The following is a 15,410-nucleotide window of genomic DNA, read 5'->3' on the forward strand; positions in this document are numbered from 1 at the left end:
ATATTATTAGTGCCGCGTGCTGACAAATATTCTGGGAATCAATCCACCCAATCGTGGCGATAACATATTTTTGTGCTTGGCCGGTTTTAGGTTTGAGTTTGTGCTCCAAAAGTGGTAAATCGGGTGCTAGTAAAGCTCTTGCAGGCAACTGGCTCCTTTTGCCAATTGCTTTTGGTTTAAGCGCTGACTCACATTTGGAACTGGCACTGGTATAATTGTAATATCCTACGAAGTCAGCATGCTATATTATTTTGCAAAACTCGTTTAATATCTTGACAATATTTACAGTTTTAAAAAGTAGTAGTGCAGTAAAAATAGAAGAATTAGATATAAATTTGGAGCCAGTTCTTTAAACTGGCTTACTTAAAGGGTGTTTATAAATTTTATGTAGTTTTCTATTGCATTTATATTGAATTTTTATATAGGGTAATTGTTATATTATGTGTATATTGTTTGAATTTCTTCTATATTTACAGTTTATGGTTTTAGGTTAAGGCGCGGCGCACGCACCGCTTATAGGTTATAGCTCATTCAGCTTCTGTTTTCAGCGCTGTGTTGCTACACACTGTATAGCATGTGGGTCAAGCGCGGTGCCGCGCCTAAACAGCAAAAGAGTTATTTATTTTAAAATTTATTTTTGTATCTCAAAAATGATGTAAAGTTTTTAATATGACGAAGAATTAAAGCTATTTCCGTACAGCCTAAGTGCTAAGCATGCTCGTTAGAAAAACTATGAACAATGAACATAACATGCTAGCTTTCTTTATTTTGTAAGTCGCGTCGGCTGACATCTTGGGTTGTACTGGATGTAACATGTTTATTATCGGATGTCTACTTATATTTATTATGATATCATTATTCATTGTTATGGCAATAAAATTTAAATTTTGTTTTACTTAAATTTTGTTTTACTTACTTACTATGCTATTATTATTATTATCTATATTATCATTAGAAGTATAGTGAGATTCGAATTTTTAAGATCACGGTCATTGCTCTTTTTGATCTGAACGACTAATAGTGCTATGAAAATAACAAACTTTGACACAAACTTAAAGCCTGTGCCCTGTTTATTGATTTATTGAATTGTCATTTTTACTCAGATTGAATCAATATTATTTTGATACTTGTACCATATAATTGTGTTATTTTTTTCCCTGCTCTTGCCGAAGGCAAAAAGATCGTAGGGAATAAGTAATCGGGTTTGGATATATGAGGTGGCCCGACGGTCCTGCGATGTCGACAAAAGTCTGCTCCTTCGCAATATAGACCACTCCCCTATAATTATGAGTATAGGAAGCGTCTGTTATACTGCGCGCGACGCTCGGCATGTGTTAGTTAATTGCAGTATCCAACGCGAATTTCAACTGTCAAACGATGCCGTTCAAATTAAATTAGCCCAAAACTTGTGCGCGGCGTACTAAATCCTGCACGCGCGTAATGAAAAATTACGATGAAAAATTACGATGAAAATATTGCAAGTTTTTAACAACAAAATAATCCAATATCTAATTTTTATTAATCGATAAAATTAACTTTTCGTTGCAAATATTAACGGTTTAAGCAGGGAAAATTAATCGTGGGTGGTGTAACCGCGGCGAAATTCTTGTTAGTTATATTTTTGAGTGTGTCTAACCTTACAGTCAATAACCATTACTGAATTTATTTGTTTGTATTTTTTGTATGAATTTTGCATGTCTTTGCTCTTGTAGATTTTTACATTGTTGCTTCCTTGTGTGTTTGTTGACCAGACGTAACCTAGCTCGAACACAGACCAGGGCAAGCCCGACTTTCCATTCTAGAATTGTCTGGGTTGAAACGAAGTTAACCCTTTCCTGGATCATCAGCCAACAAGATCCACGGACATGGGACCCTTTACTTTGCTAGGAAATAATCTTCAGGGAAACAAAAGCAGTAGGCAGGCTCTTTTTCATCTCACATAAAGTCCACAAAGTCGTATCGAGGCACATCTAGTATAAGTCAGCTACGCTACAGCACAGTGTGGTTTCATAGAAGTTTGCCTGTTGGCGCCCCCGCCGAAAATGCTCCCCCCTGTTGGCGCCCCCTCCCATTTTGTGGCCCCTCCCTGAAATTAAACAAAGCAGGTAAAATCTTTAAAAAAGTGTGTTTCTAGAGCAAAACACGCAGTTTCGATAGTACCTCAGTTAAGTTCTTCTAAATTGTCCCACATTCAAACGACGATTTTGTGCCCCCCTAAGATGGCACCCCCCCCCCCCCCCCCCGGCCCCCGCACAGCGGGTTCAGTGCAGCGGGGCCCTTCATTAGGCCACTGGCTTAGGATGCAACTCCATATATTGTGGAGTATCTAGATTCTAGGGACTAGGTATCTGTGTAATGTCTCCTCGGTCAACTCAGCTGTTGAGGGCTCTGTCGAAATATCAACACTCCTTCAGTACAGTACATCTACATTGTAATGTACAGTAAACATAGTTCTGTACTATAATTTATTTTATGAGCAATCTGGTTGTTAACCAAGGATTCTAGCAAACAAAATATCTGTGGATCATGATAGTAATCTTCATTTAAAGGGGACTATAATAGTTAAATTACCAGATACATTGAAATTTATCAATTTAAAATCTACGATCTATCTATCAAATGTGTTACGAATATTCAATTAATTCTTATAATTGTTATTTTACCAACCAATGTAAATTATATATCCAAGAAGCACAAAATGACAGCTTTAGAACAACCCTGCTCTGTTCTCATCAACATCAACTTATCAGAAACACCCTCAGAACAGTCACTTAAACAGGATTTTGAAAATGGTGAGTGTATCTGCTTGTTTATTTTAATTTTAACAAATATAGGTCAGGGAAGATCTGATAAATTCATTGAAATTGAAATTCATTGCCCTAAAATTGCTGTTTTTGAAGACATAAAAAACAAAAGCAGTGCGAAAAGTTGTATTTTAATTACTTTACTAAGCTATTGAAATCTCAGGATCCACTGCAGTGAAGATCCAAGCTCTAAAGAATGCGATCATAATGATGCAGGCAGGCGAGAAGATGCCTGGACTATTGATGCACATTATCCGGTATGTTCTGCCAGAACAGGATCACACCATCAAGAAGCTGATGTTCATCTTTTGGGAGATTGTGCCAAAACGGGATGCAGCTGGTAAACTCCTTACTGAAATGATTCTAGTGTGTGATGCTTACAGGAAGGTAAGTTGAACAGCTTTTATGGACAATCCAAAATCCTTCCTCTAGAACAGTTTCATGATCATTTTTAAATTATAGCGTTTGCTAAATTAAAGCTAATTTAGCTATATTGAAAACCAACAATCCCTCTAGGATCTTATCCACCCAAATGAGTTTATCAGAGGATCTACACTTCGTTTCCTCTGCAAAGTCCGGGAACCCGAACTGCTGGAACCTCTCATGCCCTCTATCCGAGCGTGTCTCGAAAACAAATACTCTTATGTTAGGAGAAACGCTGTTCTTGCTCTCTACACCATTTATAGGAACTTTGAGGTAGTTTTCTTATCTTTGGAGTTGTTTTCTGTAACCGCAATGAAGACTCTATTATTTGTTAGGACTGTGATATTGATCTGTTCTAAAACTATAGAAAGGATTTTATGACAATTTCTTTCCAAATTCTAAAATCTTATAAATTTGTAAATGTCCAGTTACTTATCATCCTACTATTCGTACGTATACCAATTCCAGGATGTTTTCTAATCTGCAAATATTTCAGTTCCTTGTCCCAGACGCCCCAGAGTTGATACAAGGTTACTTGGAGGGAGAACAGGATCCCTCTTGTAAACGTAACGCGTTCATCATGTTGATCCACACAGATCAGCAGCGTGCTCTTACTTACCTTCAATCCTGCATTGATGAGATTAGCACCTTCGGTTTGTAACTAATTAAATTGTAACTTATTAAATTGTAACTAATTAAATTGTAACTAATTAAATTGTAACTAATTAGATTGTAACTTATTAAATTGTAACTAATTAAATTGTAACTAATTAAATTGTAACTAATTAGATTGTAACTTATTTTAAATTGTAACTTATTAAATTGTAACTTATTAAATTGCACTTAATAAGTAACAGATTTTGATATGTTTTTTACACACATATTAATGATAATAATGACAAATCAACAAATTCTAATAATAATGACAAATCACAAGCTCTGAATAACAGTTCCAAACTATTTCCATTTTAAATCCCCCGTCTTCTGACAGGCGACATCCTGCAACTGGTTATAGTTGAGTTGATATACAAGGTTTGCCAAGCTAAACCAACTGAGAGAGCCAAGTTTATCAGGACAGTGTACAACTTGCTGGGTAGCAGCTCTGCCAGTGTCAGGTGACTTATAAATCTATAAATAGAAAATATAAACTTATGTGTGTTATTAAATCTTTTTCGTACGATGAGCCCATGCAATTTTTACCGGATTGATATGCTTGACTTTTTCCTTGAAACTTCTATGACGGAAGTTGTGACTGCCTCCACATTTAGAATGTACATGTTTCTATACATCATGTATAGTGTATACTGTAAACTGTAAACTGTAAGCTGTAAACTGTATACTGTAAAGTATACATGACATCTCCATTTATTCTGTTCCCTATCGCAGATACGAAGCAGCAGGAACTCTAGTGACCCTATCGTCTACCCCCACTGCAGTTAAAGCAGCAGCTAAGTGCTATGTAGAGCTGATAGTACATGAGAGTGATAACAATGTGAAGCTGGTTGTGCTGGATAAACTGGTGAAACTTCAGAAGGATCACTCACACGATCTTACTTTACAGGTACAGTGTACAATGTACATCACTCATGTACTTTACAGGTACACAACCACCATGCCCATGTTAACTTACTTCTTTTTAAAGTATTAATTAAATAACTTAATAAACTCACTGTTTTACCAACCTGAATGTGCTAAAATCTCACTGACCCGCAGCAAGAACTGTCAATGGACGTGTTACGCATCCTGGGCTCTACTGATATAGAGGTACGACGTAAAACACTGGATTTCCTCATGTCTCTTATCTCACTGAGGAATGTTAAGGATGTGGTCTCTCTTCTCAAGAAGGAGGTTATCAAAACTTATTCTAACACTGATAAAGATCGTGAGTTTTACTAATTAATACTTAGTTTAATTTTATATTCATTATAAAGGCAATCAGATTTAAATTTTTTTCCCTTGAATTTTGTGGGTTTTTTGTAGACGTACTATCTGTTAATATAAGAGGTTATAATCATGCTTCAATGTGTTTATCAGTAATCAGTATTCAGTATTTCGGTGTGGTCCATGTTATACTGTATTGGACTGGAAATTAAGTGTAAAAAACAATAATCATAATATTTATATTATAATCTTATCTCAATCCTCCTCACAGAAAACACCAAGACATACCAGCAGTTACTGGTAAAGGCTCTGCACCAGTGTGGAGTCAAGTTCCCCATCACTGCTGAGATTGTTGTTCCTGTTCTTATGGACTTCCTGGCTGAGGGAAATGAGGTTTGGACATTTTTCACGTTATTTAATAATTTCACTTTTGACTTTTTATGTCTTGACCGAGAATGATGATAAAATATAATAAAGAAAATATAATTTATAACCAACATTAAACTAAAGACTAAAAGGGCACTCTATTAACAGTTTTTGACTGATTTGAATGTCCTGCAGTCTGCACAGCAGATTGAAGTGTCTTTATATTATTTACTATTTATATTGTGTTACTGTGTAAATTTGATTATAAAACTGCTACTGTGTTGATGCTCTTGGACTTGAGTGCAGCCTTTGATACTGTGGATCATAATTTGTTACTCCGTATCTTGAGGCAAGAAATTGGAATCAGAGGAACTGCTCTTAGCTGGTTCACCAGCTTCCTTAAAGGACGATGTCAGCGTATTAGACTCGGCAAATCCGTCTCAGAAACAATAACTATCCGATTTGGAGTACCTCAGGGCTCTGTTTTAGGCCCAGTACTCTTTAACATCTATATCAGATCGTTATACAGATGTGTCAAAGAATCCAGTTTCTCCATTATTGGTTATGCAGATGATCATCAAATCATGAAATCTTTCAAACCCTCTGATCAGGTCAAAATCTTATCCAACCAACTGAGAAATTGCTTCTTGAGTATAAAGAATTGGATGTCTCAGTACTATCTGCAACTAAATGATTCTAAAACACAACTCATAGTTTTTGGACCTAAGAAAGTGCTCAATGAGATAGAACTTCATGGGGTTGAGATAGCTCCTAACACTTTGGTAATGTTTGTGCCTACTGTTAAGAACCTTGGATTAGTTATGGACAATCGGCTGGTATTTGATAAACAGATCGTAAATCTCAAGAAGAAATGTTTTCATACATTACGTAATATCAGAAAGATCAGATTTCTACTGAGTCCCAATCAGATTAAGATCATCGTGAACAGTCTAGTAGTGTCATGTCTAGATTACTGTAACGGTTTGTACTTTGGTATTGGCGAGAAGCTTCTGCATCAGCTCCAGTTACTTCAGAATGCTGCTGCAAAAGCTGTCACTGGTAAATATAAACATGACCATCTTGATGATGACCTGATAAAGCTTCACTGGTTAGATGTAAAGAAAAGAATTGTCTTCAAAATCTTACTACTGTCTCACAAGTCACTGTTAGGATTGACACCAAATTATCTACAAGACATGTTCAAGTATGCTCATCATGGTCACTCATTGAAGCTTATTGTTCCTTCTTGTAATTCAAAGTTTGGTGAGCGTAGCTTCTCTGTAGTGGCTCCAAAGATCTACAATCGTCTGCCTGTTACCATCACCTCAGCTCAATCTTTGGAATGTTTTAAAGCTTTTCTTAAAACGTACCTTTTCAAACTGTCCCCAGATGAACTTGAAAAACTTTATCGATAACTATTCTGGTCATACTTTATATTCGGTCTTTGCATAATAAATTTAATTACCGTTTTCGGGCTTTAGTATTGACGTTATATTTTCAAGCATAAGTTATCTTTTAGCTCAGTATTCATGATATTTTCTGGGATGATTAGTTCAAACACTGCTGAGTGTAAGTTTTATCTTAAAAGCGGTGTTATTAAATTTCAATTTATTATTATTATAACTCTAATTCTAATAATCCCCTAGAAAGCAGCTGAAAGTGTGTTAGAGTTTGTTAGAGAAGCTGTAGCCAGGTTTGAGAACCTGCAACCCAGTATCATAGAGAAACTTCTCAACTCTCTTCCCTCTATTAAATCTATATCTGTTCTTCACGTGAGTTAAGTTTGTATTATTTGTGTTTAGCTGTGTCATAACTGATCACGACCTTATAAAAATAAAACTATTTTCTAATTTTTACATTTGTAAACAAGTTAAGGTTTAAAGCAGGGACAAAAGGATTTCGCGGCATGTACGAAACCGCGAAATTTCCCTTTCTCCGCGACAAATCGCGATTTTTTATGTTTTCCGCGACAGACCGCGAAATCTCCCATTCTCCGCGACAAATCGCGATTTTTTCAGTTTTTCGCGAAAAATCGCGCATTTTCCTTTAAATCTGAAGACCAAATTTGTGCATTATCTTTTAAATCTGGGGACCAAATTTGCGCATTTTCCTTAAAATCTGAGGACCAAGTTTGCGTATTTTCCATAAAATCTGCGGGCCAAATGTCACGTTTTCTACAAGTATATGAAACCAATCACATTTTCAGCCTTCCGTGAGTTCTGATTGTAGGTACATTCTCGATACATATAACATAAGAACATACCTCTGAAAGTGAAGGCGGAGCTCCCGCTTCCGAGCTCATATTGCGAAAGGCCAGGGAGGCCTGCCTTCCGAGATCGCATTACAAGGGGAGCCCTCGAGTCCAATATCGTGTATCGAAGGGTATGTGTGACCTTTGAAAAACGAAAAAATTTTTTCGGCTCATAATGATCAGGGTAGCATGAAACATGAACAAAAGTAGTTTCCAGAAAAACTTTGAAAAAATTTTGACTTAGAAAATTTTCGGTCCGAGTCATTCTCGATACATACTTCTGAAGGCGGATCTCCCGCTTCCGAGCTCATATTGCGAAGGGGAGGCCTACCTTCTGAGATCGCATTACAAGGGGAGCCCTCGAGTCCAAAATCGTGTATCGAAGGGTATGTGTGACTTTTGAAAACCGAAAAAATATTTTTGGCTCATAATGATCAGGGTAGCATGAAACATGAACAAAAGTAGTTTCCAGAAAAACTTTGAAAAAATTTTGACTTAGAAAATTTTCGGTCGGAGTCATTCTCGATACATACATCTGAAGGCGGATCTCCCGCTTCCGAGCTCATATTGCGAAGGGGAGGCCTGCCTTCTGAGATCGCATTACAAGGGGAGCCCTCGAGTCCAATATCGTGTATCGAAGGGTATGTGTGACTTTTGAAAACCGAAAAAATATTTTTGGCTCATAATGATCAGGGTAGCATGAAACATGAACAAAAGTAGTTTCCAGAAAAACTTTGAAAAAATTTTGACTTAGAAAATTTTCTGTCCGAGTCATTCTCGATACGTACATCTGAAGGCGGAGCTCCCGCTTCCGAGCTCGTATTGCGAAGGGGAGGTCTGACTTCCGAGATCGTATATGGAAGTTGACCAGTAGACATATAAAACTTGACCAGACGACATAAAGTTGACCAGTAGACATATAAAACTTGACCAGACGACATAAAGTTGACCAAACGACATATAAAACTTGACCAAACGACATAAAGTTGACCAGACGACATAAAGTTGACCAGTAGACATACAAAACTTGACCAAACGACATAAAGTTGACCAGAAGACATACAATGGATTAGGAAATCGAACAGTAGGTTAAATCAGTGTTGTTATTGAATCGTCACTTGTCAGATATTTCGTCATCGATAACGTCATCGTTATTTGCTTGGTATTGTAAGTGACGTGCAGCCGATGTCTTTTCTTATGTTTCTCTAGACTGTTAGGGCTTCTGTCCGGATGGTTGTGGGGCCCGTTGAAACTTAGAAGAAGACTTCTGTTCTTGTCTGTGGTAATGGTGGCAGGACAATTTCCATTCCTCGCGTGGTATTGGTTACATCTGTAACTGATGTTGTTTTTCAGCTCCGATCGTTGCTGAAACAGGTTGTCTTCGTGAACAACCATGGGCTTACCACGGGATGTGGTTAAAACTTCAAGAAGGTTCGTGCAAGGGACTGGGGAAAGGATGTCGTCAAGGTTTATATAAGCTTCGAGGGGTAGAGGTTCGATGCTAGGTAGGGATAGAGGAATAGGATTGAGAAGGTCGTAGTATTCCATTGCTATCGTTGTGAATTGCAGATGGTCGAATGATGATGTCTCCTGTCGTCTGTTGAAAGTTATATAGTATTGATAACGAGATTCGTCATACAGTACGTATGACATTGCAACATTTGAGATCATGTCAAAGTTATGGTAGCTCTCGTAACTCGTTGTTATGGACCCCCATCAGCCTGTATCACATCATATGATGAGATCACATCCTCATGGGACATGAGCCGATCAAATAGAATAGTCAAAGAATATGTGAACTCTAACTAAGCACTGTAAATACATTATTTTTTGCCGCGAATTCGCCGCGATTTTTCGATTTGTTGCCGCGAATATGCCGCGATTTTCGGAATTCCCGCCGCGAAATAGCCGCGAATTAGCCTAGTTTGGCTTGTCGCGGTGCCGCGATTTTTGGCCAAAATTACCGCGAAATCCTTTTGTCCCTGGTTTAAAGTAAAAGTATAAATTAAGCGCAGGTAACGTAATTAAGAGTCTCAAGTTAACCCCTCTCTGTCAGGCTGGATTATGGATCCTGGGAGAGTACTGTACTTCTGAGTCTCAGATCCGTAACATGGTGGATGCAGTGTTGGAGAGTATTGGGGACCTGCCTATTGTTGATACTGAAATCAGAGAGGTACAGGAATTTTTAAATCATTTTAGAACACAACTTAAGTTTTGTTCTGCTCCATCAATCATCCTTCTTTTTCTACTAAAATGCCTACTAAAATATGAAAGTTCGAATTGTTCTTGCTACTGGTCTATACTCTATAGCTATGTAAATACTGAATGTCAACTGTGATACAGTCTCTAAACATACTCTAACCACACTCTGACACTCACACTTTACCAGAGCACAAAAGACGACACTGATAGCGGTACTACCACTACCGTAGTATCAAGCTCACGCGTTACAGCTGACGGAACCTACGCCACCCAATCAGCGGTTACCGTGGTAACCAATCACAGCGATGATAAACCACAACTTCGGAGTAACCTGCTAGAGGGAGAGTTCTTCTTGGGGGCAGCCCTCGCTACAGCGCTCACTAAACTTTCTCTCAGATACCAGGAGGTAAGATTGTACCTAGCTGGTACAGTGTAGATTGTGGGACTATATTAAAATAGTTTGAAACTGTGAAACTTATCTTTTTCTTGAGGAGTTGCTGTGTAGTATCTCCAATCCGAGACTACTAAATGTTATAAACAAGATATTATCTGACAGATAACCTAACTGTTACACCCCGCCCCCCCCCCTTCCCCCCCCCCCCCCATGCCCCTGTGATTGTTAAACATTCTCTGTACAGGTATGTGTGGACCTGAGAGCTCGCAACAAGCTCACAGCACAGTCCATGTTGATCCTGGCTTCTATCATGCACCTTGGAAAGAGTAGTCTCCCTAAGAAACCCATCAGTGATGATGACGTAGACTGGCTTAGCTTGTGTATAAGGGTTCTCAATGACAGGTTTATCTTGGTTATTTTTAATTTGTTATTTTGAAACTAATAATAATAATAAATTGAAATTTATTTAGTGTTTAAACTAGTCATCCCAGAAAATAAAATGAATACTAAGTTTAGAATTTAAGTAACTTATGCTCGAAAACATATCGTCAATACTGAAGCCAGAAAAAATGGTACTTGAACATATTATGCAAAGATCAAACACCAGATAAGACAAACACAGTTATCGAAACTGTGTGTAACTGTCTTGTTATTCAACTTCAGGTTTCTGTAATATTAACTTAATGAACTAGCAATAAAATGTGCGTGCTATGACCTAATATGACCCTCACACCGTATTCCTTCAGGTCGCCTATTCTCGTATCAATCTTCACTCGTGCTTGTAGACAATCTCTACAAGACATGATCGGAACTATAGACCTCACTAAACTGGCTTTATCTGAAGCTGAGAAGGATATTGTTAAAACTGATGTTGATGCTCTTATCAACTTCTCCCATATTCTGAGGTAACTGCTGTTAAGTTTCCCCCTTAATATTTAGACCTTATTGACGTATATCAGTTAGTATACCGGAATTACCTGCTACTATTTGGTGCAACCAAATAAATTATAAGCCTCTGAAGATCTACAATAAAATATGGAGATATATATTGTGAGAATATGAAGGTTAAAATGGAAGATAACAATATTTCCCCCTAATTTCAGCAATGTTAATGACGGACAAGCAGTGGATGAACTGGAGTTGTCGCTCCTTCAAGCAACAGAGGGCTCCAAGAAGAAGGATACAGACGTTTCTACTACTGCTTTAAGCAAAGTAAATTACAATTTAGCAACTTTATTTATTCCCTTTGGTGCTTAATGTCTATATGCTTGTTTGCTTACGACATAGTGTCACTTATTCTTCTGATTGTTAATAGAGATACGAATAGTGAAATGGTGATACTCCTTTTCAGAGTTTCAGTTTATATTTAGAAACTAACCATACTATCTTTTAGATTTATGTCACTCATGATGGCTCCGGCTGAAAGTACTATGACTCATTTTATTTAGAAGATCGTAGTTTCATTGCTTCTGAAGTACCTATCAGTTCGCCGGTCAATGTTGGGTATAATACTCTGGTGATAACTCCATTCTTAACTATTCCCTTTTCAGGTATATCAGTTGACTGGGTTCTCTGATCCTATATACGCTGAAGCGTACATCAACGTGAACCAATACGACATAGTATTAGATGTACTGGTAGTTAACCAGACCCCTGACACCTTACAAAACCTTACATTAGAACTCGCTACACTCGGTGATCTTAAACTTGTGGATAAACCATCTCCTATCACTCTTGCTGGCAACGACTTTTGTAACACTAAAGCGCAGGTTAGTTTGGATCTATGCTTAGAAATATGCTGCAGTTTCCTTTAACATAGAGAAACAATCGTCCAGAGATGTCTCAAAAACTATCAAAATTGTCCTTCTGGTGGTCTCTAATAAATATCTCGCTTTTGTAACGCGCAGTGACAGAAACACTTACATTTCACTCTACTACGTGGAGCGCGCACAACATTTCATTATTGTGGCTTTGTAGATTTAAATAAATCTATTCTCAGGTCAAAGTTGCATCAACTGAGACGGGTATAATATTCGGAAATATCGTATATGATGTGTCAGGAGTCAGCGGAGACAAGAGCTGTGTTGTTCTGAACGATATTCACATCGACATCATGGATTACATCGTACCTGCTACTTGCACTGATACCGGTTAGTTTATAGAAGATAAATCTTCTATCATGGTGCCTTTAAATAGGTTCCGTTATCATACGAAATTAGACTATGGGAAGTGGGAGTTGAACTATGATTCCGCAAGATCCTTTCAGAATTTTTTTGTATGGAGTGAACTTATCTTCTAAAATAACTTTTTGGTCATTGCTCTGTGTAAGGTCATTGCTAATATTAGAACACCTATAAATTAAAGCGAAAAAATGTAGAATGTGTTTTGTGATTCTGGAAAGATCTCTCTCAAAGCAAAATACGAATATATCTGAAATTTCAATGTTCTTCAATGGATATAATGGAATATTTGAACAATTCAGTATAATAAAGCCGTTTAAAGAAATGTTCCAGTTTTTAAGCTTTCTTCTAATTGTTCCTAATTGGATCTACATACAACTCGTGATGTCCCTTCTCTGAAAGCTAACAGCTTGAAGTTATTCCAACGACAACTGAAGCAATCTCGAGGTCGATACCATTTCCAGATTTATTTTCCTTGTGGATTGTCTGATGGGATATCATTCTCCCCACATCTGCAACTAATAATTCCCATTACAAACACTCTGAAACCCTCATTAAAATAACAGTACGCCAGCGGTGACAGTGTCATATCAATAGTGATCATGTAGTTTATAACACGGTACCAAGTGTAGTGTTTCTGTTTTGACACCACAGCGTATATTGTTACTGGAAGCCAGGAGATTATCAGGAGGATGGACAGACAGATAATCATTATCAGTGTGGTCTTGTGGACTACTTTAGCGTTTTTTAGTACGATCAGTATAAGTCCTATGTTACAAATGATGGTGAGGAGGAGAGGAAGGGCTGCGTAGAGCAGGAAGTTTACTTTATCTATCTTCATCCAGAGTTTATTGCCCATTCTGTTCGGCATATGGCATCTGAAAAAATATTACACTTAACTGTACTAAGTCGAATAAAATATACGATAAATTTGATGGGATGTTAAACGGTTGCTCTACCTGTTTATACTGGTATCGAACTGGTAACCTCTGTCTAAAACATAGTTCTCCACAGTAGGGAAACAGGAAAGTAACCATACTCCAACCATGATAACAATCCCTGATCGCTTGCTGGGGAAATGTTCGTTAGGGAATTGGGGATATAAAATCTAATTTTTGATCTGTTCAGCCCTGCTTTGTAAAATTTTTCTATCAAAGTACCTGAGTGTACAATAAAGTACCTGAGTGTACAATAAAGTACCTGAGTGTACAATAAAGTACCTGAGTGTACAATAAAGTACCTGAGTGTACAATAAAGTACCTGAGTGTACAATAAAGTACCTGAGTGTACAATAAAGTACCTGAGTGTACAATAAAGTACCTGAGTGTACAATAAAGTACCTGAGTGTACAGTAAAGTACCTGAGTGTGCAATAAAGTACCTGAGTGTACAATAAAGTACCTGAGTGTACAATAAAGTACCTGATTGTACAGTAAAGTACCTGAGTGTACAATAAAGTACCTGAGTATATAATTAAGTACCTGAGTATACAATAAAGTACCTGAGTGTACAATAAAGTACCTGAGTGTACAGTAAAGTACCTGAGTGTACAGTAAAGTACCTGAGTGTACAATAAAGTACTACATGAGTATATAATTAAGTACCTGAGTGTGCAGTAAAGTACCTGAGTATATAATAAAGAGCCTTGAGCGGGAACATGCACCTCAGTATTTTATTCAGTGAGAGGAGCGTCAGAGAGAACAGGTGTACTATAGCGTACCAACTAGCAGAGTTACTGGACAAACTGCACAGTATCCTACCAAACAGCCACCTGCAGTATTTTTAGAAATCGATCAAATGTTCAACCGTCGTGAGTTCATTTTAGCACCCCTTATATGGGCACCACGTGACGGGAGTTCAATTTCGTGATTTTAAGTATGTGTTTAAATCAGGATCCTGGCCAGTGTCCAACCTCTGAAAGTGTACGAGCTCTGAGATTTTGACATATAAAATCCCGATCTCTTACCTGTTAGTGAAGTTGCTTGATACTGAAGGAAGAACCACTGTTAGAATATAAAGCAGATCAGAGATTGACATGTTAACTATGAACCAGAGTGAAGTTTTGTCTATCTTGAAGTGTTTCAAATGAACTGCAGTGATAAGTAGGATGTTTCCAACTCCCCCTACAAGCACTGTTACTAGGCTCCAGCTACCCAGGAGGTAACGCTCCAGGTCACTCAGCGTACCGACTTCCTTAGACATCCTGATAATTGTTATGTGGATCATATATAAGCGACTCTAAAATAATAAAGATGAATTCATAGTATAATTGATTGGATTGAAGAAAACAATTCTGATAATAGCAGAAAGTTATTTATCAACTGTGTACTTAAAATAGCACAGATCAGCTGGACATCGCGCAAACAATCTGAAAAAAATTCCTGCTTTAAGTTACGCGCCATGGGCGCTAATCTTGCAAATGTTTTCTCTACTAAGTGATAACAGCTGTTGGTGGATTGTATCTCTCACCATCATTGATGAATTTATCCACCTGTTATGTTTTGTTAATGAGGCCTTAGGTATCACCACGTATAGTACCATTTTAACACTGGCATCATTCTTTTTAAAAATAATAACATACAAATACGTTTTGTGCTGTACTAGAAGACCCGTGGTCACATGGAGGAAGTTAATAATATTTTTTTATAGTCAGTTTAAAAAAAATCCGAATTATACTATTATAGATAAGTACTGTATCAGTTTGTAGATTATATATTCGCATATATCCACACTATTTACACGTAGAACGTGATATTATTATCAATGCAGTGTGTACAACACCAACTAAACCGATCAATTGCCAAGCTGCGAAACATTTATTATTCAGAGTTAATTTTTTTCAGAGTTTATCATCATCTATAGACAGCATGAGAGTAGGCCCTGCTATCTCGATGTTATAATAAGTACTGC

General features: G+C 37.4%; 2 protein-coding genes across 2 annotated transcripts in view; both read left to right on the forward strand.

Annotated features, from left to right (window-relative positions):
- Positions 1 to 15,410, forward strand: part of LOC134816708 (serine/threonine-protein kinase Tao-like) — a 585,630-nt gene that overhangs the window by 373,801 nt on the left and 196,419 nt on the right. The gene's annotated exons all lie outside the window — the stretch shown is intronic.
- LOC134817631 (coatomer subunit beta-like) overlaps positions 1 to 15,410 on the forward strand; it is a 40,943-nt gene that overhangs the window by 17,423 nt on the left and 8,110 nt on the right. Inside the window, exons 2-17 of the mRNA XM_063826870.1 lie at positions 2,688 to 2,792; positions 2,968 to 3,191; positions 3,321 to 3,500; positions 3,724 to 3,880; positions 4,219 to 4,342; positions 4,614 to 4,788; positions 4,941 to 5,109; positions 5,380 to 5,501; positions 7,121 to 7,246; positions 9,782 to 9,898; positions 10,115 to 10,333; positions 10,566 to 10,723; positions 11,068 to 11,226; positions 11,425 to 11,533; positions 11,872 to 12,090; positions 12,321 to 12,471. Of these exons, the coding sequence (XP_063682940.1) occupies positions 2,699 to 2,792; positions 2,968 to 3,191; positions 3,321 to 3,500; positions 3,724 to 3,880; positions 4,219 to 4,342; positions 4,614 to 4,788; positions 4,941 to 5,109; positions 5,380 to 5,501; positions 7,121 to 7,246; positions 9,782 to 9,898; positions 10,115 to 10,333; positions 10,566 to 10,723; positions 11,068 to 11,226; positions 11,425 to 11,533; positions 11,872 to 12,090; positions 12,321 to 12,471 (2,503 nt within the window). The 5' untranslated portion in view covers positions 2,688 to 2,698. The remainder of the gene's footprint in view (positions 1 to 2,687; positions 2,793 to 2,967; positions 3,192 to 3,320; positions 3,501 to 3,723; positions 3,881 to 4,218; positions 4,343 to 4,613; positions 4,789 to 4,940; positions 5,110 to 5,379; positions 5,502 to 7,120; positions 7,247 to 9,781; positions 9,899 to 10,114; positions 10,334 to 10,565; positions 10,724 to 11,067; positions 11,227 to 11,424; positions 11,534 to 11,871; positions 12,091 to 12,320; positions 12,472 to 15,410) is intronic.

This window comes from Bolinopsis microptera, chromosome 6, assembly GCF_026151205.1.
Source record: "Bolinopsis microptera isolate Bmic1 chromosome 6, MBARI_Bmic_1.0, whole genome shotgun sequence".
In the NCBI taxonomy this organism is placed as follows: Eukaryota; Metazoa; Ctenophora; class Tentaculata; order Lobata; family Bolinopsidae; genus Bolinopsis; species Bolinopsis microptera.